Source organism: Trachinotus anak, unplaced genomic scaffold (assembly GCF_046630095.1).
Source record: "Trachinotus anak isolate AG129_WGS33_773 ecotype Australia unplaced genomic scaffold, CSIRO_AGI_Tana_v1 ptg000018l, whole genome shotgun sequence".
Taxonomy (NCBI): domain Eukaryota; kingdom Metazoa; phylum Chordata; class Actinopteri; order Carangiformes; family Carangidae; genus Trachinotus; species Trachinotus anak.
In genome coordinates this window covers 7,542,140-7,569,073 of record NW_027273869.1, presented here as the reverse complement: position 1 = coordinate 7,569,073, position 26,934 = coordinate 7,542,140, and the positions used below count along the sequence as shown (strand labels likewise).

The following is a 26,934-nucleotide window of genomic DNA, read 5'->3' as shown; positions in this document are numbered from 1 at the left end:
AGACATATTCTGCACTCGTGGTTCATCTTCACAGGCTAATGTTAGTGTTTCTATGGTTGTGATTTTTTTTCTTTTTTTTTTTTTGTCTCGCATTTTGTCACCACATTTATATTTTATTTCAAAATTTCCCCTTGTATTTGAAAAACAAAATAAAAGCATCAAATACAAAAATAACACTATTCCATTAACCTACTAAAGTTTAATGTTAAAGTTATGTCACACCATCTGAAATCCTGCATGGTTGGTCTCTTTTAGGTAGTAATGGTGAAACGATCTTTTGGTGTTTTTTTTTTAGATTTTGGGGGAGGTATTGCATTTTTTTCCCTAAGTGAAGAAGCGGGTCCAAAAAAATTTTTCTAATACTGAAGAGGCTCTTGTTGTTTTAAAAAAAATGAACCATAAGTCCCACTTCCCATACCAATAATTTTCATACAATCCTTTGATTTTTGGTAGGACATGTAAACTAAATGCCTGGGCAGGGCAATAGCTACCGTTGAGGACAGTGAGGTCATTTTGGTGTTTTGTCAGAACGTTTGAGGGGTTTTACAATGTGTGCTTGAGTTTACTACAGTTACATATTTTAGGGCTGATTCCATTATGTCTTGAGCGAGTGTTTTCCTACTAGGACACAGTAGTTCTCCACCATAATTTTATTCCTGTAAGAAGAGGAGAATTATTCCTTCGAAGAGTTGAAACGGCATTTAGAAATTTGAAATAAAACAGCAACAACAGTAGTAACCATTACACTGCAAAAGGCAAGTGGTATGTCATAGACAAATATATTATGCGGGATGACAAGTCACATTAAAAAAAATACCTGTTCAGGATTCAAATGGCCCCTTCATGGGATGCTGTAGGTGCTAGTATATCAGAATTTAGCATAATAATGGCTCGGCTGTTCTTTATTTGATTTGGAGAGGTGACTTTTTGTCCTGGACATGTAGCGTTAGCTCAGTCTTTTACCATTACATTATATCATAAGACTCTTGAGTCTCATGCATGCTAGCTACCACTCTGAGAATCTGCTTGCGACAGTTTTCATTTCAGACAACAAAATCCACATTCATCAGCTTGAAATGAGAAGCCTTTCAGTATTTCTTAACTTCTGGCTACAGCCTTGTGCCTGAGAAAGAGGGAGGTTCACTAACTTCTAATTACATATAGTTAGAGACAGTGCTTCCATCAGCCATTATCACCATCCAGGGGCTTTTATAGTTTTTCTATTGCTGGTGTGTTTGTCTCTCATGCTCTTTGGATGGCCCAACCCAGTGTGAAAAACCTCATTCGGCTGCTGTAAAAACAGTCTGCGTGTGAATTAGCAGACAATATGGCCCTGCAGACAGAAACGGCTGCTTCCTTTCGTTCCCAACGCAGCTTTCTAGTCTTCATTGTGGAACAAGCAAAAGGTTCACTGGGAGGGTAAAGCTGACACCAGATCTGCATAAAAGTCCTATCATCCATAAAGACAAAAAGTTGCTGCTGTGGCTCCTTGGAGCTGTTTTAGGTGAGAATCCAATTACAAGAGTGTTATTGAACTGGTTGCTCACTAAACTTTGATTGGTGTTCTGATTCACATCAGATTTAGCAGCTGATATCCAGTTGTGTGTGAAAGAGAAAGATGAAAATTACATTAGGGGGAGAAGAGGAGACAGCTGATATTGCTGCATATTTATGTTATGTTGACCAAAAGCAAGTATCATTTTGTTTTATTGCTTTTTTTTGTTGCTTCTTTGATTCACCTCTTTCATTTATGGTAGGTCTTTATTACACACATCCACAGTATGAAGTTGCTTTTATTGTGTATGTGTTATAATAACGGTCATTAACATCCATGATGAGTGCTTCAGTAAGAAGCAGATGCATCATGCTAAGAGATAGGCTGTGCGCGGGTGTGTGTATGTGTGTGTGAGTCATTACGCTGGGTGCCGACAGCTGCTAGAGGAGAACTATGGCCGGAATGGCCTGCTATCCTTTAGGGGAAGCATCATTTCAACATTTAACTAATGACTGATGGCCGGGCTGCCAAATGCATGTCCTCTCCAACCCAGCGCACACACACACACACACACACACACACACACACACACCACCACACACAGAGACAGAGAGGTCACCTCAACCCACCACAGCTAGTGACCGGCAACTTCACATACACACACACACACGCACCACACAACCCTGAACATGTGTATGTAAGGACACGATCAGTTTAAACTGTGGTAACACCACCTGCTGTATGTGCTATGAAAAATATGAAGAACAAGTTGCTGACCTAAAGGTTGTTCTCTAATCCCTGCAAGCCTGTTGATAATCTTGACATGTGGCTGATTAGACCAATACTCAGGTTAAGGTTAGGTGCAGCTAAGTTGGGAACTAAATGAAACTCCACACACTTAACTTCTATGGAAGAAAACTAAAAGTTTAAGGTTGCATCAGCATCAAACTTCATTCCTTTTACTCACCGAGAAGCGTCTCCAGTGGTGGAGAGCTCTGCCAATGTTAACACGGTAATCAGCCAGTCCTGGCCTGTCTCGTCACTCTCCAAGCAACAATCCCCACCACCTGCTCTGGGCATGAAATCACGTTTGTCTGCAGAGAATACTTACAATTACAAATATCTGAAGCATTAATGCATTTTTTGTCAACATGAGGGCAGCAGAGCGAGCTGGAAGCACACACACTCATATATCACTTTGCAAGGTTGCTCTTGACCATGTGTTAGCCAACAGTTCACAACACATCTATCAGACGTGGTGCAACATGAGCACTGATTTGGAGCTGCGTTTCTGGCCACTCTCCTTTAAGCTTCCTTTTTGGTCTTCAAAAGATTTCTGAGGGAAATATCTGGCTCTGGCTTTAGCTGCTAAATGTTCCACTTGTTCACCGACTAATCGCTAACTTTGTTTTGCTGTTTGGTGCGGAGCGGGTTGCATCTGATTGGTTTTAACACAGCTTTTTTTTTTTTTTTTTTAGTAGAGCTGCCAAATGAAGTTGGAAACAATTGATGACAACCAAAGGTGATAGGTGATAATTTTGTGGTGGATCGTTACTGCGAGGAACACCCTTCACATTACATACAGTAATTCTGATGTTTATGTAAATGTTGGACTATCCTCAGGCTAAACTTAACTCTTTTTTTTTTTTTTTGCTATTTTGCTAATTTTATTTTTTTTAATGTAAAGCATTACAGCTTCATTCGAAAAAGGTTGAGCAAGTAAAGCCTGCTCATACCAGAAACTGGCACTGCAAAAATCATTATATAAGTGACTTAGCCTCTCATATATTGACTGCTTTTGTGGGACTAGTTTGAACACACATATACCCCAAAGTGGACAAGGAGACAGAGCTGAGCTGTCAAACGGTGTCACCATTTTGTCATGGTGTACAAATGGTAAAAGGTGCCACGTTTGGCAACGTGTCTTTTGGGCAGACTAAAAATACCCTGAATCCATCAAGCAAAGCAGCGGGGTAGACAGAAGCGTCTGAATGACTCTGAGGTGTCATTTTACAGAGTGTCGCTTCAAACTGCCTTTAACTGTATGAAAGTTCGTGACACTCTTCCTCTTGCTCTGTTCTGAAACTGAGCGTTTATGAACAAAGAGAAAAAGCGAGAGCCTCTGTGAGTTACAGAAGGAATACACTTCACATCCACACGTCAACACAGATCACTGAATGAGGCGCCTTCTCAAAAGCCAATGAAGAAAAAAAAAATAAAAAATCACTTTGAGTTCAGGAACAGCATGTGTCTGACAAGTCCTCTGCAGGAAATGTGTTAAGGATGAAATGCTGCTTTTCTTGTCTGAGCAAGAATTGATTTTTGGTCCTTTGAAAATAAAGCACATTATCTTGATTTTTGTTCTTGGACTTTTAGTTAACAGGTTTGGACTGTTTGTGTGCAATTATAAATGATACATAAAAACACTGAAACATCTGTCCTGATAGCTTTCAGTGTATTTATCCATTTTCTGTGTAAAAATATATCACCATATGGACATAGATGCAAGTTTATTTAAAATAATCACACCTCAATCAAAATGTAAATTGGAAGTAACTAGTATTTGCCACAGTCCTGATTGACAGCAATGACTGGTGAGTCATTTACACACAAATTGCAATTTAAAAACTGCAAATAGCAAACTTCAAATGAGAACGGGAGAGAGCAAGGTGAGCAAGACTCTCTAAAGATTTCAGCTTTTCATTTTCGAATTACCTTTTGAATTCTTTATCCCTTCAATTCAAACTTCAGTATTTCATGTACATAAAAAAAAAAGTTTTTTACATTTCAATTTAAACTCTTTTTCTCCTCATCACATTTTCTGTGGATATACTGTATCTCCAGTAGAACATTTCTCAGCCTTCCTTGTTTTTCATGTGCAGTCATATCCGTCGCCTGAATAGAAATTTCTACCATGTGTCATATTACCTTGCATCCAGGGCTCACAGACAGATGGGTATTTTCACAGCTTGAATCTGGTATATGGCCTTAATTTCGTCTGTGGCACAAAGAGGACTTGTCATCCACTACCTGAAAAGAGAACGAAAATAGTGCCATTTAAGCTGAATTGCTCAGGATGAAGAACTTTTATAAAGGACCTGACTGAGTGATGCATAGTGGAAACAATTTCATGGATCCGCATCACGTAGAAGGGTCTCAATTACATTTTGAAAGTTGCAGTTGTCATTTACAAGGTGGATGGGTAAATATATCTCCCCACAGCCAGCCACAAAAGAAAGAAATATTGGCTATGAAAGTGGCAACAAGCTGTACCTGATTTTTGCAAGACTTTATTGGGCATTTCCTCCCTCTCTATAGTTGAGAAACAACAAAATGTGTGCTGATGTAAATTCCACCAACAATCTTGGCTCACAGCATCTAGAAATATCATTAATATTGCAATCGATCCATCCTTCACAGTTCATCTATAAATTTCTCCCTATTCACATGCCAATCATTCATGATTGGATCTATATCACACATGAGGGAAAAACTGCGTCACTGACCTGAAGAAAATGTCTTAAAATATTGTTGCCTGAACCTGCAGAGGTCAGAAAAGCAAGGCAAAGTGTAAACATGTGTTCATACACCTCCTCATTGATTCCTTGGATTGATTCCAGTCGCCATAGAAATGGAGAGAGATTTGGTAGCAATGCATAACATGCCAGTCCACCCATTTTCTTATTCCTACACTGAAGATAAAATATTGATATATCCCTGAGCAAGGCCAAGCAGGTAACCCTGACCTCTGACCTCTGACCTCCCAGTGGAGAAGGGGAAGCAAAATGAGAAAACTCTCCCAGTTGATCAGTCTTAACTTTAACACAAGATCTCACAGTGACCTCCTGTGGTTGTAATCAGGTATTGCAGTGTAGAGCCAAAAAGAGTCAATGTTGTAATGGAACTTTGTCTTAACAAAAACGACACAGACAAGCAAAATACCTTAAATTAATTTACTTAAATTAAAAAATGTACATCACATTATCCTTTACAATAGACACGTCTTTTAAAAACTCAGTGGTTTTTGTTTTCTTTACTGTACATTTCAATAATTTGTATACAAATTCCTCTTTGACAAAAAGAAAAAAAAAAACATTATAGTGACCGTCACAGATAACAAATTAATTACTCATTATAATGATTGCAGTGCTTCCCAGTAACACTTGGACTTTAATTTGCAATTCACTGACCTTGCCAAATATCATGAATACTGTCTCAGTCCATAAAATAGGATGAAATCCTTGATAAGTTTTATTTATTTAAGCTTTTAAATTTACTTCAGTCATAATGTCAGATTAAGGATGTTTTGCAGCCTTGAGACAGTTAATTTGTACATTGTCCAAAATGAGACAGGAGCCCTGGTGTACTGTACACTCAATGTGGATCACTTGGATGTTGAAATGCTTTTGGAAAAACCCTTAATTAACATTTACACACAGTTAGAGAAACTACATATTTAATACAACAGCGAGGACACCGGCTTCAATGAAGGGGACCTTGAAAAGACAACACAGTTTTTGACAAAGTCCCTGTGATTATGACAGCAGTAACATCCTCAAACTGTTCTCTATCATATACCTGCAGAAATATGCGCAGTATGGCAGTCATTATGTAGCTGACCATTCATGACATTAAAGGAATATTTTAACATTTTGGGGAATAAGCTTTTTCGTTTTCTTGCAGAGGGTTACATGTGAAGACTGATACTGCTGTTCCCCTGCAGCTGAGGCCATATGATACACCACTATCACATACCCCTATCGCCCAGACTTGGAATCTGTCTGGCCCAGCCTACCCCCATTTTCCCTGTCTGCACATCAACTCTGAAAACAGTGTGTTCCTGAACAGCTATGTTGTAAAAAATACCCATGCACATGTGGGCTATGCCTGAGGTTTGTGCATCCTGGCAAGAGGAAGGGGGGGGGGGGGGGGCAACATGTGTTTTCAGAGACAGTAAGAGATGGCTAACACAAAGGAGCAGGATAGGCCTGGTGGGATTTGGCAACTCAGGCCCCAACTCATCTCTTTACTTCGCTATAGTCACCAGACAGTCACCGCCTCTTTCTATGCTTTGAAAAGGTTGAGGTGGTAAATCTTTGTTGCCCCTCCCCAGTCAGAACACATCATCTCATTATCAACATTATCTGCTCATTGTGTGACCACAAAGGGTTGTTGCAACAAGAACCCAACAATTGCCATTTTGACCTGGATGACAGAAGGATGACAGAAGTAATAAGAGAACTCCCAGTGCAAATTGTCTCAGCCTAGCCCCGATTGTACAAGCCTTGATGCTCCCTGACCAGATTCTCCCGTGATAATTGCCCAATTGTGTGGAGTTTTGCTCTCAGGTCCAGGATGTACTGAATCTCATTTTTTCTCAGGCCTGGACCTCCCTCTCAGTTTTCTCTAACCAGGTCCAGAACCCTGCATGATTTTCTACTGAACAGCAGCTGAAAGGGAGGAAAATCCTGTGGAGGCCTGGGGCACCTCCCACACTGCCAACAATAGAGAGTGCAGCCATCTATCGCATTTGTAGCTGTCATTGTGAATGAACGCATGGATCATGGAAGGTTTATTTAGATGCTTGACAAAATCATCAGTTTGCAGGTGGTACACAGTAATTTGAATTGATTTGATGCCCAATAATCCCTAAAGTTACCATAGTGTGCACATTAATGAGGTGCCTTGGTTAGTTAGAATTTCTTTGAGGAGAAAGGACCTGAAACAGTGCAGGTCGTTTCATACAGTTAAAGTGAAACAGATGACCATCTTTTGCAGAGATGGTGTGCAGCGGCACTGCTTCGGGATATCGTGTTGTGTAATCCACTAGGACTAAAACAAAACAATATCCTCATGCAGTCCAGTGAAATGGCCCGATGATGCCCCAACATACTCAAATGGAACCTCAATTAACGGCAATGGGCGCAAAGGCGCTTTTGGTACAGCTAGTTGGTTAACCAGTTAGCATTTAGGGAACGAGGCACACCAGCAGTGCACAGCTCCCTGAATGCCAGGCCAAAAGAATCAGGCTATTATCCGGTCCAGTGTTTTGTCATATGCCATGTGACCAGCTATTGGTTTGTAATAAGCCACATGGAAAACCATTTCCCTTCAGCTTTTTGACACAACAACTGGCCGATTACATCTTCAGGGAGCGTAACGACTCACTATGTACAGCCTTTCCCTAACCAGTGTTAGAAAGTGTGGGTATGTCTGTGCTGCATCAGGACGAATAAAACAACTATCAATTTTTGTCACTTGAATGCAGAGTGAAGTATAGTTGGGGAACCCTCGGAGCTTCCTGTGATGGCGCTGCCGGTTCCCCCTCCACATCTGCAGTATCGGACAACGTGGTGTCATCGCTGTCAACAAGTCAACATGCAACACCTGTGCCAATTAGAGCCGTGACACTACTCCCAAGAGCCACTCCCACACATCTCTTCCCTGTAGCTGAGCCCAAACCATACCCCACTACCACACACAGGTTTGTGTGTTAAATTAGAGATACGCTAGGTCTATATGTTTAGATAGTTTAAGGGTGGTAACTTTTTAAAGAACAATCTTATACTTTTTTATTTTTGCGATGACGTAATTATGGATGCTGTAGTTTTTTTGTATGCGAACAATTCATTTAACAGACATGAAAGTGGTATCAATCTTCCCATCCAATTCTTAGCAAGAAAGCAAGTAGGCATATTTTCCAAAATCTCAAACTATTTCTTTAAGCCATTTGCAGGACACTTCCCTCCAAAGTGCCTCACAGTACTATCAGTGCATACATTTTATTTCATTTTTAAAAACAATGGGAATCCAACTTTTGTTCTTTATGTGCCTTTCTCTACAATCTTCAAACGGTGCATCAAGTCACAATGGACAAACTAAATGTCAAAAACACTACAGTTACCATTTCAGTCCATCATGACCATCTCTGCTCTGTATGAAGCCAGTGAATCTGGTGTTTTACTGCAATTTACACTACACTGTAGCCAAGTACTGTGATGTTGGATATGACAATTTACATGCTGTATGAGGTTTAAAATACTGCTCCTGTTGTAACTATGACCCAAGTTTCTTATCGGTTAAAGATGAGCAGAGATAGTCATATGAGTGGTGCAGATCCAATGAAAGCTGAGACATTAATTCAAGAACAGTGTAGCCGTCCAGTCTTCATAACTCCAGAGTCAAAGGAATTCAAACTGGGTTGTTAAAAAAACAGAAGAAAACAACAAAATAATTTTACAACCATCTGTAAACATGAGCGTAGGCAGAATATGGCAGACAGAAATTTAAGGATTTGGCAAAAGAAAAAAAAAAAAAATTAAATGTGATACATTCTGTGCTTTATCTGAGTGCAGCCATGTCAGGGTCTGCAAACCCCCGAGAGCTGATTTTCAGGGTTAACAGATTACAAAAGGCTTCAGGTAAAAGCTTTAAGACTACAAAGAGCCATCCATTCACACAGTGAGACAGCGTTAATTACTTTACTGATTTCACCTGCTCTAATATCCAACAGGTTTCCCTCCTTCATGGATCAAATTTACTCCTAAACAAAAATAGAAATCCATGTCTGGAAAGGTAGCCTATTAACAACAGGCCAAAGCATACAAATGCATGTCAAAGAAAAATATCATCCTTAATTAGCTTGAACTAAAAATAATATTAATATGGTTGTTTGAACTAGTCCATTGCATTTCTGGCAACTTCATATCCAGTCCAGTTGATTCTAATTAATAATGATGACAAGAGGACTTGTATAGACTTCAAGAGACACCTTGACATTTTAAGTCAAAGAGCAATTCTATAGGGAAGATAACTGAAAATAATCCCCTATTTTTCTTGAGCAATGGTGACAAGTGTGATTAAGGATTGTTAAACAAGAAAAAAAAAATTCCAGTGAGTAAAAATCTCCAGAATAAAAGTAAATGTTCAAATGTCAAGGTCTCCCTTTCAACAGTGTTTTGTAAGATATACAAGAAAACTAAAGCTTGTGCTGCTGGGTATACAGTAAATAGGAGCTGCAAGTGTGGATTAGCTACTCTCTTGTCTCTCATATTAAATCTGACTGAGAAATCATGACCTCCAGTCCTGTACCCTATCTCCATTCATCTTACAAAACACGCTAAAGTGTCTCATGTAGTTTGGCATTATATTTCTACATATCAAACCATTCCGCAAGAGCAAGGACCAGCTTTACTCTTGCAAATGGCATCTTAAAATAAAGTGACGCTGAAATATTCTGTTCGGTCTAAACCTCTACCCATATACTTCATAGACTACTGTTTAAAAAAAACTACATTTAGAAGATCTGGAACAAGTGGAAGAGCACCCAGATGACAGTCTCTACTCACTGTGGCATTACAAAAACAAAAAGCGAAAACAACAACAAACAAACAAACAAACAAAAGAAACGAATTAGGCATGTCTTCATAGCTCATAATCCTGGTTTTTGGATTTAAACAAACATGGACTCGCATAAGTAAATCCAGAATTTGTTACTGCCTCGAACAGCCTGTCCAGCTGGCATTTATGGAAGTCAGAATACCCAATCAGAAGAGGACATGTTTGATGAATATGTCCACTGGTTGCTGAGATACCTCAACACTTTGATGTGTGAAGGGCAGTGATGTGAAAATAATCTGCCAGTGGTTCCATTATCAAGTTAAAGTACCTTCTTGTTTTATGGTCAGTTTGAAGGTCGTCTGACACACAGTAACATCCTCCCCGTGGCAGACATCAATTCTGTATTAATACAGTGTGCTCAGACTGTGTTTGTGCTGCACTGGCACCAGCAGGATACGACCGGTGCTGGCTCAATTACTGAGACAAAAGAGAAATACCTTTGAAACTACCTGCAAACACTGACCATGGATTCCAGCTGAAGTAGTGAGCATTTGAAGTCTATTCGCTGCAACATAAATGTCAGGAATTCCAGTTAATGTTCTAATAAAGTGCAGGGACAATACTGTAGTTGGAAAAAAAAGAAAATCTCACTATATATGTACAGCCTGTGCCTCGAAAAGAGAAGCCTAGACATTGGAGGCAATATTCTTCACTGTCCTACAACTCTAAACGGCAGTCAGTGTTGTGCTCTCGTCTCAGACATATCCAGCAGCTGCAGGACCAACAGTTACTTGTCCCAAAGACTGTTTGTTACAAAGACAAAAAGAAGAAAAAAAAACAAAACTTTTTTTCAAAAGAAAGGCATTTTTGAAAAAACTGTTGACTACACGTGTCACATACGCACACTCACAAACACCGAAGCGGAAGCTGAACGCAGCGTACATTTTCTGCTCATTGGATCGACGAAGACGACTAAACCATTACTGTCGCTGCTGAAATGTGTCTAGAAAGAAGAGGGGAAATCCAGAAGTTAGACAGCAGCAATGTAAACTAACAGAAAGGCTCTCTGTGTCAGTCAAGTGGTGATCTGACATTTTCACAGCTAATACACATTTAAAAAAAAAAAACAAAAAAAAAAACACAATCACTGACCACTCATTCGTGAATACTCCTATTTTGTTGGACGATGCCAAGAGGCATCAATCAGCCAGTTTAACGTCTAAATATTTCAACATTAATGGTTGTTTTTGCACTGATTTATAGAGCTAAACTTACATATTTGTTCCTACAGATGTCCGGCAGTAAGAGAGAATTATTTGTTCAGTTTCAGTTGTTTTATGATATTCATTTTACAGCTAGGTTGAGCACTTCTTGAAATCTTCCTACAACAGCAGACCACTGACTGAGGATTAGAGAAAAAAGGAGCCACTTAACGCAATTTAAGACCTTAATACACACCCACGCACACACGTACACACACACACACACACACACACACACACACACACACACACACACACACGCTTAAAACGTGCAAACACAGAAACGACTAAGTCAGGAAACCAGTCAGCCAGTCAGTTGGTCAGGTCAGGTGGGAGAGGAGAACCAGCCCCCTCACCAGCCTTCTGCTGATTGATAAAAACCACACTTAAGCTCCTCGCTCCTCACAGAACCAGTTAGCAGATTTTGTCCATTGTTCAACACCCACAAAGGGTACATCATGTGACTAAATCCCAACTACACTCATATCCCTCGGATGTGACCTAAACAGGGAAGCCACCAATCAAAGCTGGCACATGACCATCGATGAGGAAGCTGATGCCCATTAAAGGAGGAGGAGGAGGAGGCTCTCGCAGAGCAGAGGAGTGTGGTCTTCGAAAGTATCTTCCAGTCCAGTAGAAACTCAGGAGGCTCTCTGCCTCAGTCTTCAGCCCCAGTGCAGAGATGTGCTGCAGGGATTCAGGCTGTTTAGAGCTCTGCAGTGGCTGGTGGTTTGGTGGTGGTCATGATCTTCATGTACTGTGTGAAGATGGCCTCAAAAGCCTCATCTCGATGGATCATGGCACCAAACACCAATGGCTGGAAGAGAGAGAGGCTGAGTGATTAAAACATATCTACATATTACACATTACATTCCATAGAGTTGCCCTGTTTAATGTCAGAGCACACGTTGCTGCTGTCCCGTGTAAGAAAAGAAGAAATGTGAGTGATAAAAAGTTATTTAGTCATCACACATCTGAAGATTTCTACATTTTACTCATGTTTCTATGTGGGGCTGCCAATGTGCAGTTACCCAGCCTGGATAACTGAAAACCTGATCAAAAATATTTTCATACATTCAAATGTTACCTGTTACAGTGTTGTATGCACTTTCCTAATCTACACCCCACCTGCGGGAAAGCTTCTCATCCAGTATCTAGTGGAATAAAATATTTCTTGCATCTATCTGCACTGCCATTCTGTCTAGTGCCATTCTCTATGGTTAACCTATTAATGAATAAAGCAAACCAGCCCATGTTAGGAAAAAGAATAATAGGTCAGAGCTGGAGAACATTTTTGGAGTTGAGGGAAACACAAACAACAACTCAGCCACTAAAAACTCCCCATTTTGAACAATCTATAGTTTTGATAAGAGCATAAAAAATACACTTGAGGTCAAGCCTGCAAAATCTCACTGAATCCATTCTTATATATGTGTAAATAAAAAACCCACAGTAAAAAGGGGAAAGAAAGCTCTACAGTACCTTCTGAGTGGAAGGAGTAGCTATGGAAATGCCCATCCCACTTCCTGGTAGGACTGACAGCACTTTGTACTGGAGAGTTAGAAGTAAAAAAAACATACAATACAAAACAGGAGGGTCATTACAGTTTTTAACAGCACAGTCTCTCACAGTGAATCAGTCAGCAGCTACTTAACTTAATGTTACAATCTTATCACATTTAACAATGATTTAGACAGACAAATAATCACAGTTGAAGGATTCAATGTTTACCTGCATTTGCAAAATTTTTATTATTATGTAAGTGTGATTACCTTTTGTATGTCAGTGATGTCCACCAGCTTGATAACTTTATTCTTTTTGGAGGAGCTGGATCTGGAGCTGGAGCTCTCAAAGCACAGGTAACTGACAGAGAGAGAGACAGAGAGAGAGAGAAGGTGGGGTGAGATAGAATAGCTGGGAGGGGTCCTGAGAAAAAACAAGCAGGCCAGCTAAACAGACGACAACTTTAATGGACTTCTCGTTGGTTAGATATCCAGAGCAGTGAAGAGATTTGAAGATCAGAGATATTCTCAGGAGGAGGCCTGTCCCACTTTATCCACTGTTGACTGACTGACACACACTCAGGGAGGAGGAGAGAGAAGAAGATGGGGTGTAGCTCTTGATAAAGAACCGTTTCAAGAAGTTATTACCAAACACCCATTTGCTTAAGTGATTCCTTGCTGCTCCACCTAACCTCTTTTTCTCTGTTGTAGTCAGTGATTTAATGATGAAAGACACTCTCTTGAGAGAGGATGTCCCACTTACTTCTCTGTGACGTAAAGCATGCCGTTCCTGATGTAGTCTGTGGGCATCTTCCTGTCTCGGTTTATCAGGCAACACCTCCAGCCGTTCTCACACACTGAGGACACACACAGTAAACATTGAGAACTTTGTTTGCAGCACTTGACCTTAAACAATTCTGGTAAAAACAAGTATACAACCTGGTTTTTAACTATTGTGAGATTTTCTTTATTCTCAGCTAGTGTACTCCATGCTCATGAAAACAGGTGTACAATGTATTTATGCTGCAGTAAGTCCCCTCACCCGCCAGAGGGCGCTCTGACTCCGGCAGGTTGAAGATCTCATGAAAGGCTCCCTTCTTGGTGCTGTGGGAGCGACCTGTCTCCTCCTCTCGACTCACCCCACATGGGACGGTGGCGAGGCTGCTGCGAGAGACCACCGGCTGAACCTGGAGAGAGACAGAAAAGGAGAGGGAATGCAGGAAGGAGGGGGGGAGGGAGAAAAACAGGCAGGATGACGGGAAGTGCGAGAAAAACAGCCATGAAGGAGACCAGAAGGGCATGTGGGGAAAAAAGGAGGACAGTTAGGAAGGAAAGAAAACAGTGTGATAATAAGGGAAAGGAGGAAGCAGAGAGAGAAATGTTCAAAATCAAGAATCACAGCGCATTATATGGTATCATCCAATAGGACTGCAAGTTCCCAGATCTATTGGGACAAGTGGCCACACTTGAAACAGCTCCTCAACTTTTATTATTGCATCATGTGCTTCTCTGCAACAGGCTCAGGTGTGACGTGCAAAGCAGAGAGTGAGGCCATCATTCACTCAGCATACATACTGTTACCGTAAAGACAGCTGGTCGACCAAAAATACTTGTTAGTTTGTAAAAATGTGAGAAAATGTAATATATATATATATATATATATATATATATATATATATATATATATATATATATATATATATATATATGAAGGTGAATGTATACTCAGATTTATTAAGAATGTCTCCTGCTTTGTGTGTTAAAGTTGGAATAGCCGTCTTGTTGTGAAGTCATCTGAAGAAAAATGGCTGCATTATGATAAAAAGGTTGAAGGTAATCAGCCAGCAACATTTAAAAATTCTAAAGGCAATTACATTAGAGGAATAATTACTACCTACAGTGGGGAATGGGAGAGACTTAACGAGCTAATACGAAATTACAGCGGTCAAGGGGCTATTCTATGTGCATGTGAACTAATGAGTAAACACACCGCTACTTCTCACAGAGCATCTAAGTCAATGGATCACAAATGTCAGTTTTTATTTACAAAATTAAAAAAATATATAAGAAAAAAATATCACTGTGATATTTATCAGAAATTACAAAAAAAATCTATGACTAAATTATAGGTTACTGTGACATTTTGATCCATTCTGTTTACAATCACTGACGGCCAGTCCCAAGGTGTGTCACACATCGTGCACACACACACGCTTAGAGGTGAGCTGGCGGCACACCCAGGCACAGTAGAGGAACCAAACGGAGACACACCAGAGTCCCTACCTTCTCAGTGCCAGAGAGCTGAGAGAGAGAAACGACAGAGTACACCTGTGACTGAGGCCACAGCAAAGACACACACACACACACACAAACACACACGTGCTCACACACGCAAACCAAAATACATAGACACTGTGCGGTGTCCCCACAACGAGAACAGACAGTGAGTGGCTGAGTTTTAATGTAATATTGATGAGTAATCATATTTTGATACTTTATTGATCTCTTTTTTCTCTTTGCCTCTCCACAGGGGGTCAGAGGAGGGAGGCAGACTGAGACCTCAGGAGGTGGACTCTTGCCAACATGAAAGAGCTGACCTGCAGCTAAACTCTCCTGCGCCCTAACACGAGTATTTACACATCTAACACCTGACTTTCTATCCCATGTTAAATGGACTTAAGCAAATTTTGTGGCTTTTTTTTTTTTAAACATTTTATTAAGATTAGCTTCTTTGATAAACTAGATAATAGAATAGTTATATGGAAATAAGATTTTAGAATTTAGAAAAGTTGTGGGCTATTCTGTTCACAAACCTACTGATAAATCTCAAGTGGAGCTCAGCGCAGTAGCTGCCGAAAGTTTTGTTACGCAAATGCAAAGCCTCTATATTCTAACCTTGGTTACACTTGAGGTTTTTAGGTTAGGAACAAAGAAGGCTTGAGCAGAGAATTAGTAGAATAATCCACATGCGTTTTGAACATATTTTGTTTCAGACAGGTTCCAAACTAAGCTGCATTGGAGGGTCTCTGCATGTGTGTGTGTTGAGACTTAGTTTAGGAAAGCAAGAACATGTGACAGGAGGAAATGAAGGAGGGGATAAAGATGTGTTTTTGTATGTGTTTTAGAGCTTACCCGCCGCGACACAGTGGCATTGGTCCTCTCTTTGAGCTGGGGGTCAGTGGGAAGGCTGTTCCACACGATGTAAGGTGTGTCGTACTTGTCCCGCAGCTTCGGACAGCTCTTAAACAGGAAGTCTATGATGAAGAACTTGATGCCAGCGTACAGACCTTGGGTGAGGAAAACACAGAATAGCAGACAATTAAATCTTTTGCAGCAATGGTGTTGGGCAAAAAGTCATCACTTCCTTTCAGAGTCTTCAAATACTCATTTTTATACATAATATACATTTTTATGGCCTTGGTGCAGCCTTTTGTATCCTTCACATCGTTCCAATTTTTATATACTTTCCCTTTCAATATCTTTCACATTTCAGTATTTTTTTAATCAGATACATTGAAAAGAGCTGAGATTTTTATTGGCCACATTCATACAGCCAGTGTCTGGGACCATTAACAGTTTTAAATAATGAAAATGAGCCTTGAATTATATTGTGCATATTCCAACAGAACAGGGAGAACTGGGCACTGAGTGTACAAACAGTCAGTTTCTGAAACTAACTCGCAAAAGCCAAGAAAAACACTGATAGCTAGCACACAACAAAAGTACTGGATGTGGTATCAAACAGTAGCATGATAATCAGACCTAACTGCCATTTTGTTTCATTTCATTCCCTCAGCCTGACAGTGCACTCATCATACTTTTAATTTGTTGATTAACAGAACATAACTTTTTGTTTTTTAGTTTGTATTGTGCCATAACCAATCAGTGGCAAGTGTTTAACCCACCCACCTAACTAACACTGAAGATGCAGTAGCTGCTGTTAGAAACAGTCTCTAACAGTGCCGTTAGAAATGAGAGAGTTGTTATTGCTGTACATGGACTTGTAACTTGTACAGCTCTGTCGATCACATCCACGCTTGTCCTCATTTTTCTATTCTATTTTTCTTTAATGTAGCTAGTAAGCTATGTATGGCAACAATATCCCTGTTGTTGCCATACAACAACAGGGATGTTGTTGTATGTTATATTAAGCCCACCTACTAAGCTCTGACAGGTCAACTAGTTTTCTAACCGACCTTGATGAACTACATAACAAACATGAGATGTGGATGGCCATTGAGAGATGTGGAAACAGGGTAGCCAACAGCATATTTTGTTAACAAATCACAAACTGACTGATAAAAACAACCTTTTGATCCTATTTGGATGTTTTCTGTTGTTATGTTGGCTTGGCAGCAGATGTCATATCTATAGTGATCTTGGTTGCCCCTTACATTTACAGTAGAAATGAAGTATATTTAGGATTCACATGAGAAGAGATAACCCCGTTTATATGGCTGAATCAATAAAGCAATTGTGTCAACAATTAGTTTTGCTCGAAGCATCTTTCAAGGAAATATGAATAACACAGCACCATGGAGACCCTCTGTTTACAAGAAGGAGCTGAAACAGTCATTATCAGATAATCAGACATGCCAGCAGCCTGCAGCTGCCCCTCACAGGCACAGGGAGAACAGTTACACAAATGTTGCATGAATGTATTTGTTTGTGTATGTTGGATTGAGAATAAGTATTTTCATTCATTCCACAGCAAAATGCAGTATGTACAGTATTTCAGGAGGATAAAGAAGCTTTGTGTGCATGTGGGCATGTGCATATATATGTGTGTGTGTGTGTGTGTGTGTGTGTGTGTGTGTGTGTGTGTGTGTGTGTGTGTGTGTGTGTGTGTGTGTGTGTGTGTGTGTGTGTGTGTGTGTGTGTGTGTGTGTGTCTCTCACCGATCATGAAGCCCATCAGCTTGTATGGTAGGACGCAGGAAGTGATGAAAGCCACCCACAGGCAGATGTAAAGTTTCCGGGTGCTCTCCGGCTGTACCCACATGAACAGGCTGACAGACAAATGCACAGACACACAAGTGGGAAGAGAAACAATATACAAGTTGATACTTCAGTCATTTTAAAGAAATGACTTGCAAGGCAGAAAAGTTTTAAAACTTACTTCTTTATCTTCTCCAAAACATCCGCCATCTTACCAAAAAGGTTCTGTAAAGAGAGTTGAATCACTGTATGAACCCATACTGTTTCATCATCTGTGCACTCTGATCTGAGATCTATGGTGTGTGTTGTACCTGTGCTTTTTGTGCAACATCGAGTACAAGCTGGAACTTTTCAGACACTGTCAAGTCTTCCTTTGGAGGCTCCTGCACAAATCAAAGAGACAAACTAATAGCATTGACCTGATTCTGAGAGACAGGAAGCTGTGAAACAGGAAGTGGGAAATTGTCTTACCATGGGTTCAGAGACCTCAGGCACAATGCTCCACTGGATCCTCCAACCTCTGGAAAATTGGAGGAAAAAGTGAATATTGTACATTTTTATAAGCCATTTTGTTTGGATACAACCAGGCCACCAAACTGATCATCAGCCTCTGAAGTTAGTGTTTCCAACACCTTCACAACCTTCACTTTTAAGGTGACTGGCTGTCCTAGTTTGAAAGTCTGTCCAGACAGATGTCTGACAAATACTAATGTGCCCTCATTTCATAATGATCCCCAACACACCCCACTTCAAATGATTTTGTTGATGGTTATATAACCTCAATCACATTTGTCTGTTTGCAGCAGTGAGTAAAAGCTGGTGTTTAGCTCTTTGATATAACTGTAGTACAGTTATGATGATCATAAATACATGTTTTCAAATTCTGCCTATTTTAACTTTAACATTTGCTGTGTGTGCACAGTGCACATCTGTTCATCCAGTAGCACAGTTGTAGCCTCATTTATTATGAGTTTTAAATGTACAGTAAACCTTCTAACAGATGAAAAAATTCACAATTTTTTTAAGCAACTCAGGTTAAAAGCAAGGAAGCAGTGTAGTAACCATGTATTAAAAACTGGACAATAGCAGCTTTTCTACTAGGGGATCGCCTACTCATCAGATTAAGTATTTTTACCTGGCAATGAGGTAATTTAAGGACAATCGCAGGATAGCCAGGAAGAGGAACATGGGAATGGCCCAGCCATGCCAAGCAGCATTCATATAGATCTGCAGGCAAAAGGAAACACAGCAAAACATACAACGTTTGGTTAATTGATCATTTTGGATTCATCAGCTTGAATTATTTCAGCCCATAGTGCTGTTCACTTGTCAGGATTTGTTGATGCAATGACTCAGGGTGGTTATCCACTCTGACACCAAACTCCTTAATTTCAGTAGAGATTTCAAATTATACTTTTACAACAAGTATTGCTTTGATGATTGAGGATTGCTTTCATCATAGTGGTACCAAGCTGCAAGGCAAACAAAGGAAAACTGCGTGGCTGAGAGAGTCTGAGAGTCAAACAAACTGAGACAAGGTGAAGGTAAAGATTTGATTTTAATGATGATGGGAGGCTCATTCTGACACACTGAGTTGAAACAATTAATTTTGGGCTTTATAACAACAACAACAATAATAATAATAATAATAATAATAATACAATTTTATTTGTAACGCACTTTACATTTGAAACAAATCTCTAAGTGCTAATAATAGTGCTGATCATAGAAGTAGAAGATGCTCTTAGAGTCACCTGAAAACACTAGGGCAATATCATCTTGAGATATTGAGATGGTCTTGGCATGTAAGGCCACAGTAAGTGGGCTGAAGATGATTTAGCATAATCACTGACTCTGGACATGAACAAAGATCTGATTAGACCTGTGCAGTCTTTGGCAGAACCACTGTAATCTGTCACTGTGGAGCAGAAATGACTTTCCCGTTTATCTCATTTCACTATCATGTACTAGGGGTGTAAGAACAAATGGGCTCAGAGTAAATTAATTGACCTCAAATTTTGGACATGGAATGATATATTGAGATAATTTGTCAAATCTAAGTCTATAAAGTTCAAACAGAAATGAAAATAAAGTGTAAAGAATAGAGAATCATGAGAAGGAGATGTGTACACTCACAATGAAGGCAATAGCTGAGGTGTAGACGGAGTGCCAGTTAGATAAGGCGGAGAGGTTCCTTAAGAAGTTGGTGACAGGTCTGGCTCCTCTCTCTGAAACAAGGGTAAAGAGAGATATTCAATGTGATTTATGTCAATATGAATCAATATTGATTTCAAAGCATTAGAATGTATGACTTATTTCTATAGTTTTCTGTTATCTGTGTGTGTTTTTGGTACTCACTGAGACGCCGCATGTTTTCTGTCAACCTGAATGGAAAAGACAAAAAAGTGAAGGTCAGAACACACGTAGATGCTTGTGTAAAAACATACGCAAACAGGAAGAAAAAGCTACTCTAGGTTTGAGAAGAGGTGGCGACACTTCAGCCTTCATCAGCCTGAAATGACTCACTCTCCTTTAGAGAAGAGGAAAGAAAGAATGAACAGAGAAAATATGTGAAAGAAGAACTTCAACTTTCTGTCATCTCTCTATTAAATAAAGGCAGCTCTGAATAAACTGCATCTAGCAATCAACACACTGCAATGGAACCGTTCAAACCTTTAGTGCTCTGTCTCCACATCTCCTTGAACAACCGCAGATCAATACCATAGAACAGACACTTCATATTCTGTCCTGAAGCAGCTCTCTCCCACCTTTTAGCACTTAGTGGTTCCTCGGTCTCCACAGTGCTCTCCTCTGGCTGGAAGCGGAAGTCTTCGATGTAAACCCCGAAGCGCTCGTACAGCCACTTCTGCACCCGCGAACTCCACACCTCCTTCTGCTGTTTTTCTGCTAAAGAGATCAGATGAGGGAATGTAATCAGCACCTTAGATTAGGCTTGACACTCACTCCTCAATTGATTGTCCATGCTCTACCCTGCTCCACTCATAGTTTAGCAATTGTAACCAGCCACGACTGGCATGTCAAGCTTTGGAGCTCTCCACATGTTGAAGTAGTGTGTATGGGGCTGTAGTAATTAAAAAAGGACGTACAAGATATTTAGTATTATATATTATATTATATATATTATATTATTTATCACCTTCCCAAAACCAATAACACAAGAGAAGAACTGAAAGGACTTGATCTAACCGTGTGTTTATCTGCTGTACCATAAGCCATAACATCAATAACACTGGGGAACAATTTGAAAAAAATATTCTGTTGAGTTAGATTTTTATGCTGATTAAAACTAAAATTGGCATGCTGATTCCAAAATTGCAGTCAGTTTTTTTTCTAGCACGTCAAGTTTTTTCTCCACAGCTTACCCTCCAGATAAGCAAAATTCCACTGATTAGCTGTAGTAAGACTTGCCCGCTGATTACGATTGGACTCATCAACAGCTACGTGGCAACTTGTTTGTCACAATTGAGACAGTGCAGTGACAGGTGTGTGCAGTTCCCAATAGGTCAGTACTATCAATATCTGCAAACAGAAAGCTACCATAGTAGGAATTAAGAGGATTTGTGCTGGCTTTTCTCTTAACCTTGTAACCATGGGCATACCGTTGTAAGTTCTATTTTGTTTTATGCTGTTTTTTTAGGTTTCAAAGCTTGTAACTATTCCATCTTAGTGTTTTATTTACATAGGTATATATTTCCTTTGTTCCAGATCATGTCTGCACACAATTATAATTACAGTAGCCATATCCTTTGTAAAAACATAATAGAGTTAAATAAACATTGCAGTCGTGCCTGTTTCTTTCATATTTCATTGTATGCCAATATATACAGTATTTTTCATATGTTTTAAGAAAACAGGGATCCTATAGTTCAAAAACTTGACGTGATAGAAAAAAACTGAGATCAGTTTTGGATTCCGCACCCAAAAATTAGTGAAAAACAGCTGTCAGACCTAACTCAACAAAAATTGTGTTCCCCAGTGTAATCAATTAATGTGACCTGGACCGAGATAAAAAAATAATGGTTGGATTAACCAAATGAAGATTAATTAATTAATTTTTGCTGACTGAAACTCTGCAAAAAAGGATAATGAAGGAACAGCCTGCACAATCAACTGGCTTGTGTAAATGGAACTGAAGCCTTTTTGAGGGAAATTAATGTAATGTTTTGAAGACTGTTCAAGACCTGCAGATACCCTGTTTATTTGATTTAGGGAACTTGTATTGGCTTTATCTCATACTAGTTACTGTGTGTCAGTTTTACACGCCTTTCTACTGTAAAAATGAAGAATACTGTTTGAAATTATGCACGTTAAAGCATTAATCTAACCACTGTTGCTTATTTTTCTATAGTTAGCTTTCCAACTATTCAAGGGTTATGTTAGAACAAACAATATCTTTAGGGGGTGAAGTGAGTAAAGTCTCCAGATCATGCACCCTGCTCTCATGTGCACCCTGAATGATGGGCACACAGAGAGGGATGGTAAAGAGACTGACACAACAAGGCCAGAAAAAACTTCACTGACGATCCTCCTGCCCACTGAGCTGGAGGACAGACCCTGGCCCACTGGGGTTTATCCTGATATGCCCAATGGCCAGTCTGACTGTGAAGGGTTTTGTTGTATCTGGGTGGTGTGCACATAGCACGCCAGCAGCCAGAGTGAATATCAATATTCTCATCTTTATCTCTTTCCCTCTCTCCTCAGCCAGGCGTCGCAACATTTATTTCTGTGTCTTCTACATGGATTATCAGCTGGTGAGGACGCTGACGGTTTGTGTGGGACGTGCAGCTTTAGCTTCAGTCTTTTAGCACATTATCATGTACTGTATTTAGCCACCATGTTGATAATTAAGACTGCTCTTGTTTAAAACCAAACCAGTGGGAAATATAATAAAAGTCAGTTGTAGACGATGAGTTTCCAACCAACTTGCAGTGTTTTAGCGGCATAAAATGATGAAATCTGCAAGTGACAGTTCAGCTGACATAATCCATGGCTGCTGGACAAAAATGAGAAGCCTGCTTTCATCTACCACTTTCTGAAATAAAGGACCCAAATAAAGGACCTCAAAAATTAATAAGAATTTCTATGGTACATTATCACTGTAAACATGCACAAAAAGAAAAAAGACCCTGACTGATACAGCAACAGTAGCTAAGAGGGGTGAGCTTGGCCATATCGACCTTAACACTAACAGTTAAATTGTATGAAAACACTTCTAACACTTTCCAGTGTTTGTAATTAATTCAAATGAACACATTTGTAACCTGACAGGTGGTGTTGATGGCTACTTGAATTCACCTGACAGGGCTGTGGGGGTACAATAGTGGTTGTAGTGCTACAGCAGCCTGTGTGTGACTGTGAATGTGAAGCTGAAAAAACAAAAGCAGCCTGTGTGCTCAAATTTCACTGAGAGGATAAATACACAATGAAAAAAAGACAATGTAATTATGGTAAAGTGGAAGGTCTAGGAGGGTTGTTGTTTCCTGCAGCAGATTTATTATGAAAACAAGTATTTTTGTACTGATGATGACATTCAGTTAAAGGCCATTTTAATCTGTAGTTTACAGTTACCCAGTCCCATCAACCCAGATGACTCTGTTCAGCCTCTCTCTTTTATCTAACACATTATATTCACTTTCTCTCTGTCCTTTAATCCACACAAACAAGCTCAAACACACACACACACACACACACACACACACACACACACACACACACACACTTTATCCATTCTGAAAACACTGACATCCTCACACACCTACAACACTGGTTAGAGCTCAGGCATGTCCGCCCTAGATGAAATGATCTACAATCATAACCCATTTTCCAAAATTAGCCACTCTTTATTAGCCATTAGTCACTCTCTCTCTCCATTTCTCCCGGTGCCACCACACACACACACACACACACACACACACACACACACACACACACACACACACACACACACAGAGGCAGAAGTCACTGGGTCATTGGAAGTCAAACCATGACAAAAACTGTTATTCAAACCAAAAACAGACCAAGCACACACATAAACACACACTTTTCAGAAATACCAACTGTCTATGACAGCACTAATGAGGTCCCTTCCTTACAGATTTTGAAAAACAGACATACACACACACACACACACACACACACTTTTATGGCGCTGATAATAGCAGTGCAAATCTGTACTAATAACAGCAATTAACCTCCACAGAGGAACCGTTTTTAGTGCATTAATGCAGTTTGTTGTGTTGCGTCCTTGCTCTTGTTACAACTAATTTCACACCAGAAATCGACCCATAAGTGTGTATTTGTTACCATGCACATTACACACTGCTATATGTCCTAGAATAACCCCAGAACTGTTTTGACACACTGTTCCTATCAAGCCCACGACCACACACATCCTACATCACCAGCTCCACTGCACGCATGTACGCACATGCACTCCTCTTGATTTACTCCCACACTCGGAAGCTGTCAAAGTCTTCCTTCCCTACTCACTTCCTGACAGTCCCCCTGGACTCCTACTCACCACCCCCCTTCTCTTTTCCTCCAAGGTCTTACCTGTTCCATTGTTTGAGGGCGACTGCTGTTTTCGGGGAGGCTGTGGTGGAGAGTCCTCCAGCCTGAGGGGTAGAGAGAACAGAGAGAGAGAGAAGGGGGAAGATTTGTCAAGTGCCACTCTCACTTCTCTGTTGTCAGAACTGCAATCACACAGCAGGCAGGTCTCAGGAAGTTCACATTTTAATAACGTCATTCTCCATCTGCCTTAGTGAAGTTAATGACAATTTTTGGACAAACATAAAGAAAGAGTGTAAGAAAGAGGATACACAGAGACTAAGAAAGCATGCACTTACAACCTCACACATTTCTTTTCACTTCTGTAGATTTGAGTCAAGCAAATTCTACACAAATGTGGATGAGTGCGTCTCCATCTCCATCCATGTGTTGCACTGACGTAAATAAAATATCACGGGACGAAAAAGCATTCCAGTTGTTTGGACTATCATCTTATTGATTTTATGGTCATCATGTTTTCTGCTAATGGTCAAGAGATACTAGCTCAAAACAGAAAGACTGTGTTGATTTTCTCTCTTGAAATACAAAGCAATTCTTTGTTACTTAAAGTTAGCACCTTGAGAGATACAGTAAGTTGGTGATATTTTATATTAAGAGGTTTGTCGTGTCCTCAAAAAGGAAGTTTCCCTAAAAGAAATGTGTCATTTGTTATGAAAATAGGAAATTACTTAACAGAAAAGCTCCATTTGCTCCTGGGAAAATATTTCTTGATTATTCATTTATCATCAGGAAATGTATTCTTGTATACAGTATGTTCACTGGTACGTTTGCAGAAGTCGGAAATCTCTCTATGTTTGACTGTAAATCAATTGGAATTCATTAATAAGAAGTGTACCAATTGAGCACTGTCTCCATTTTCCCTGTTACTAGTACCAAATAACACAGTTCTTTCCCAGAAACTTTGTTAAAATTATTAGCAAATTATGGACCTCTTAATTATATTCCTGTGAAGAACTATTTTTATAGCCTGTTATAGCCTATCAAAAACACTGACTTGATTGGTGTCATAGCCTTTCATATATCTGGTGTTTGCCATTTGATCTCCAACATCAGCTTCACCACAGCTCTGATTTGCTCTGATTTAGATATTTTGGCTCCAGTAAGATATCAGCCAACAACAGACACAGCTTTAGATAATTAGATAATAGATGATTTTAATAATGTCAGAGACACTGCAGGTATGTGATAATAAAATCTATGCTTTCTTCTAAGAGCCAGAATGAAGATATGTACTTACAGTTAAATATTTTTATTCATCAAATAATAACCATACAACCATCACTGCCACTTCTATAGGAAGTGCTGCTGTTTTATATGCCGAGAAACTGAAGGAAAAAGCCAAAACATCAATAATGATGCTTCCAAATTGGGCATGAGGCGTCGCTGAATGGTGATGGGTATAACAATGAGGATAATCATGTGATCTCAACCCAATTACATGCCTATGGTCAACTTTGCATCATTGTGTTAAACAAGTGAAATCTTTCATAAGAATGGTGTTCTCCCTTACTTACTGGAGGCTTGTCTCGAAGCCTCTTTTGAGCCAAAACCCTAACCCATGATCAGCCAAGTGTGTAAATGTATTTCTTCATTGCTTCATACAACAAGCCACAAATCACTTAAAATATTCAAGCAAGATGAATCTAAAGTCTAATAATTGTGTTCAAAAAGAAACTTTAATGTCTTGCTCAAGGTTGTTTGGATATTAGTGACGGAAAGAATGTTTACTGTCTGCTATCTTCACATGCATCTCTCCAGCTGGTTACTGCTGACAACGGATTAACTGAGGAAAACTCCCATGGTACATTAGTTCATCTTCCTACAGTATCCTGAACTGACATTCTTGAGGTTGTGTTTCTCTGCTGGTAATCACTTGGAGAGCATCAGTGGAATATCCCGCTGGCAGGCACAGGAGCGACACCTGATCACACACACACAAGCAGAGCCATACATGCGCACCCTGGGTTTAAGGGTGGTTTGGCCGGTGTTAAGAGACGCAGGCTTTTCCTGACACCAGCATAACTACTGCGTCACAGCGTGCACTTGGCGACACACACCAGCGCATGACTTGTTTCTGTTTTTTTTCTCCAACTATCTCTTTCAAAATACACAGACAGACAGACAGACAGACAGACAGACAACTACACACACACCTTGTGGAATTCCCTGCCTACTAAGCTGCCGAGGCCTCTAATTATAACACAAACCTCGGGTAACACCAGGACTGACACACACACATACACACAACACACACAGACACGCGCACACACATACACACACCATGTGACTTGACCCGTGATAAACTCTGTTGAGCTAAGATGTTATTAAGTGCAATGTCACCAATTCCTGTCTTTCGTCACTACTTCCCATCTCACACATTTAGTCCTTGTTTCTTGTCCCAGGTCACTGCGCTCTCCTCTTACCTGGACTTGAGCACCTCATTCATCTTCTGCTCCAGGTCTATCCTCTTGCTTCGCTCTTTCTCCAGCTCCTGCCGCAGGGAGTCCACATTGGTCTCTTCCCGCAGCTTCCTCAGCTCCTCCTCTGAAAGACACGACAAAAACACTGAGGGTCAGTATCTAAGGTTTTCAGTAGAAAACAGCATCCAAGGCCAGAGTATTTATAGAGCACATTTCAATAACAAGGAAATTCAAAGCACTTTACAAACAACATAAGAGGCAACAAGACAAATTGTAAAAGTAACACAAGAAAATAAAAACATTTAATAAGAAATACAAGAGTAAAAGTTACTGTGCAGCGTAAGAAATTTGTACTTATTTGGTTTAACAAAATGCAGCTGCAAAATCTTC

General features: G+C 40.0%; 1 protein-coding gene across 4 annotated transcripts in view; it reads right to left on the bottom strand.

Annotated features, from left to right (window-relative positions):
• Nucleotides 1-5,434: 5,434 nt before the first annotated feature.
• Nucleotides 5,435-26,934, bottom strand: part of gramd4a (GRAM domain containing 4a) — a 52,863-nt gene continuing 31,363 nt past the window's right edge. For 3 of the 4 annotated variants that reach the window (XM_071501969.1, XM_071501970.1, XM_071501973.1), the window contains 17 exons: nucleotides 26,548-26,668; nucleotides 24,110-24,171; nucleotides 20,305-20,443; nucleotides 19,895-19,920; nucleotides 19,673-19,764; nucleotides 18,672-18,763; nucleotides 18,008-18,056; nucleotides 17,848-17,919; nucleotides 17,718-17,761; nucleotides 17,498-17,607; nucleotides 15,732-15,886; nucleotides 13,642-13,786; nucleotides 13,363-13,456; nucleotides 12,870-12,960; nucleotides 12,580-12,648; nucleotides 6,247-11,914; nucleotides 5,435-6,204 (listed from right to left, as the gene is read on the bottom strand). In XM_071501969.1, coding sequence (XP_071358070.1) covers nucleotides 11,804-11,914; nucleotides 12,580-12,648; nucleotides 12,870-12,960; nucleotides 13,363-13,456; nucleotides 13,642-13,786; nucleotides 15,732-15,886; nucleotides 17,498-17,607; nucleotides 17,718-17,761; nucleotides 17,848-17,919; nucleotides 18,008-18,056; nucleotides 18,672-18,763; nucleotides 19,673-19,764; nucleotides 19,895-19,920; nucleotides 20,305-20,443; nucleotides 24,110-24,171; nucleotides 26,548-26,668 — 1,472 coding nt within the window. In that variant the 3' untranslated portion in view covers nucleotides 5,435-6,204; nucleotides 6,247-11,803. The remainder of the gene's footprint in view (nucleotides 6,205-6,246; nucleotides 11,915-12,579; nucleotides 12,649-12,869; nucleotides 12,961-13,362; nucleotides 13,457-13,641; nucleotides 13,787-15,731; nucleotides 15,887-17,497; nucleotides 17,608-17,717; nucleotides 17,762-17,847; nucleotides 17,920-18,007; nucleotides 18,057-18,671; nucleotides 18,764-19,672; nucleotides 19,765-19,894; nucleotides 19,921-20,304; nucleotides 20,444-24,109; nucleotides 24,172-26,547; nucleotides 26,669-26,934) is intronic. The other variant, XM_071501971.1, reaches the window with a different exon arrangement.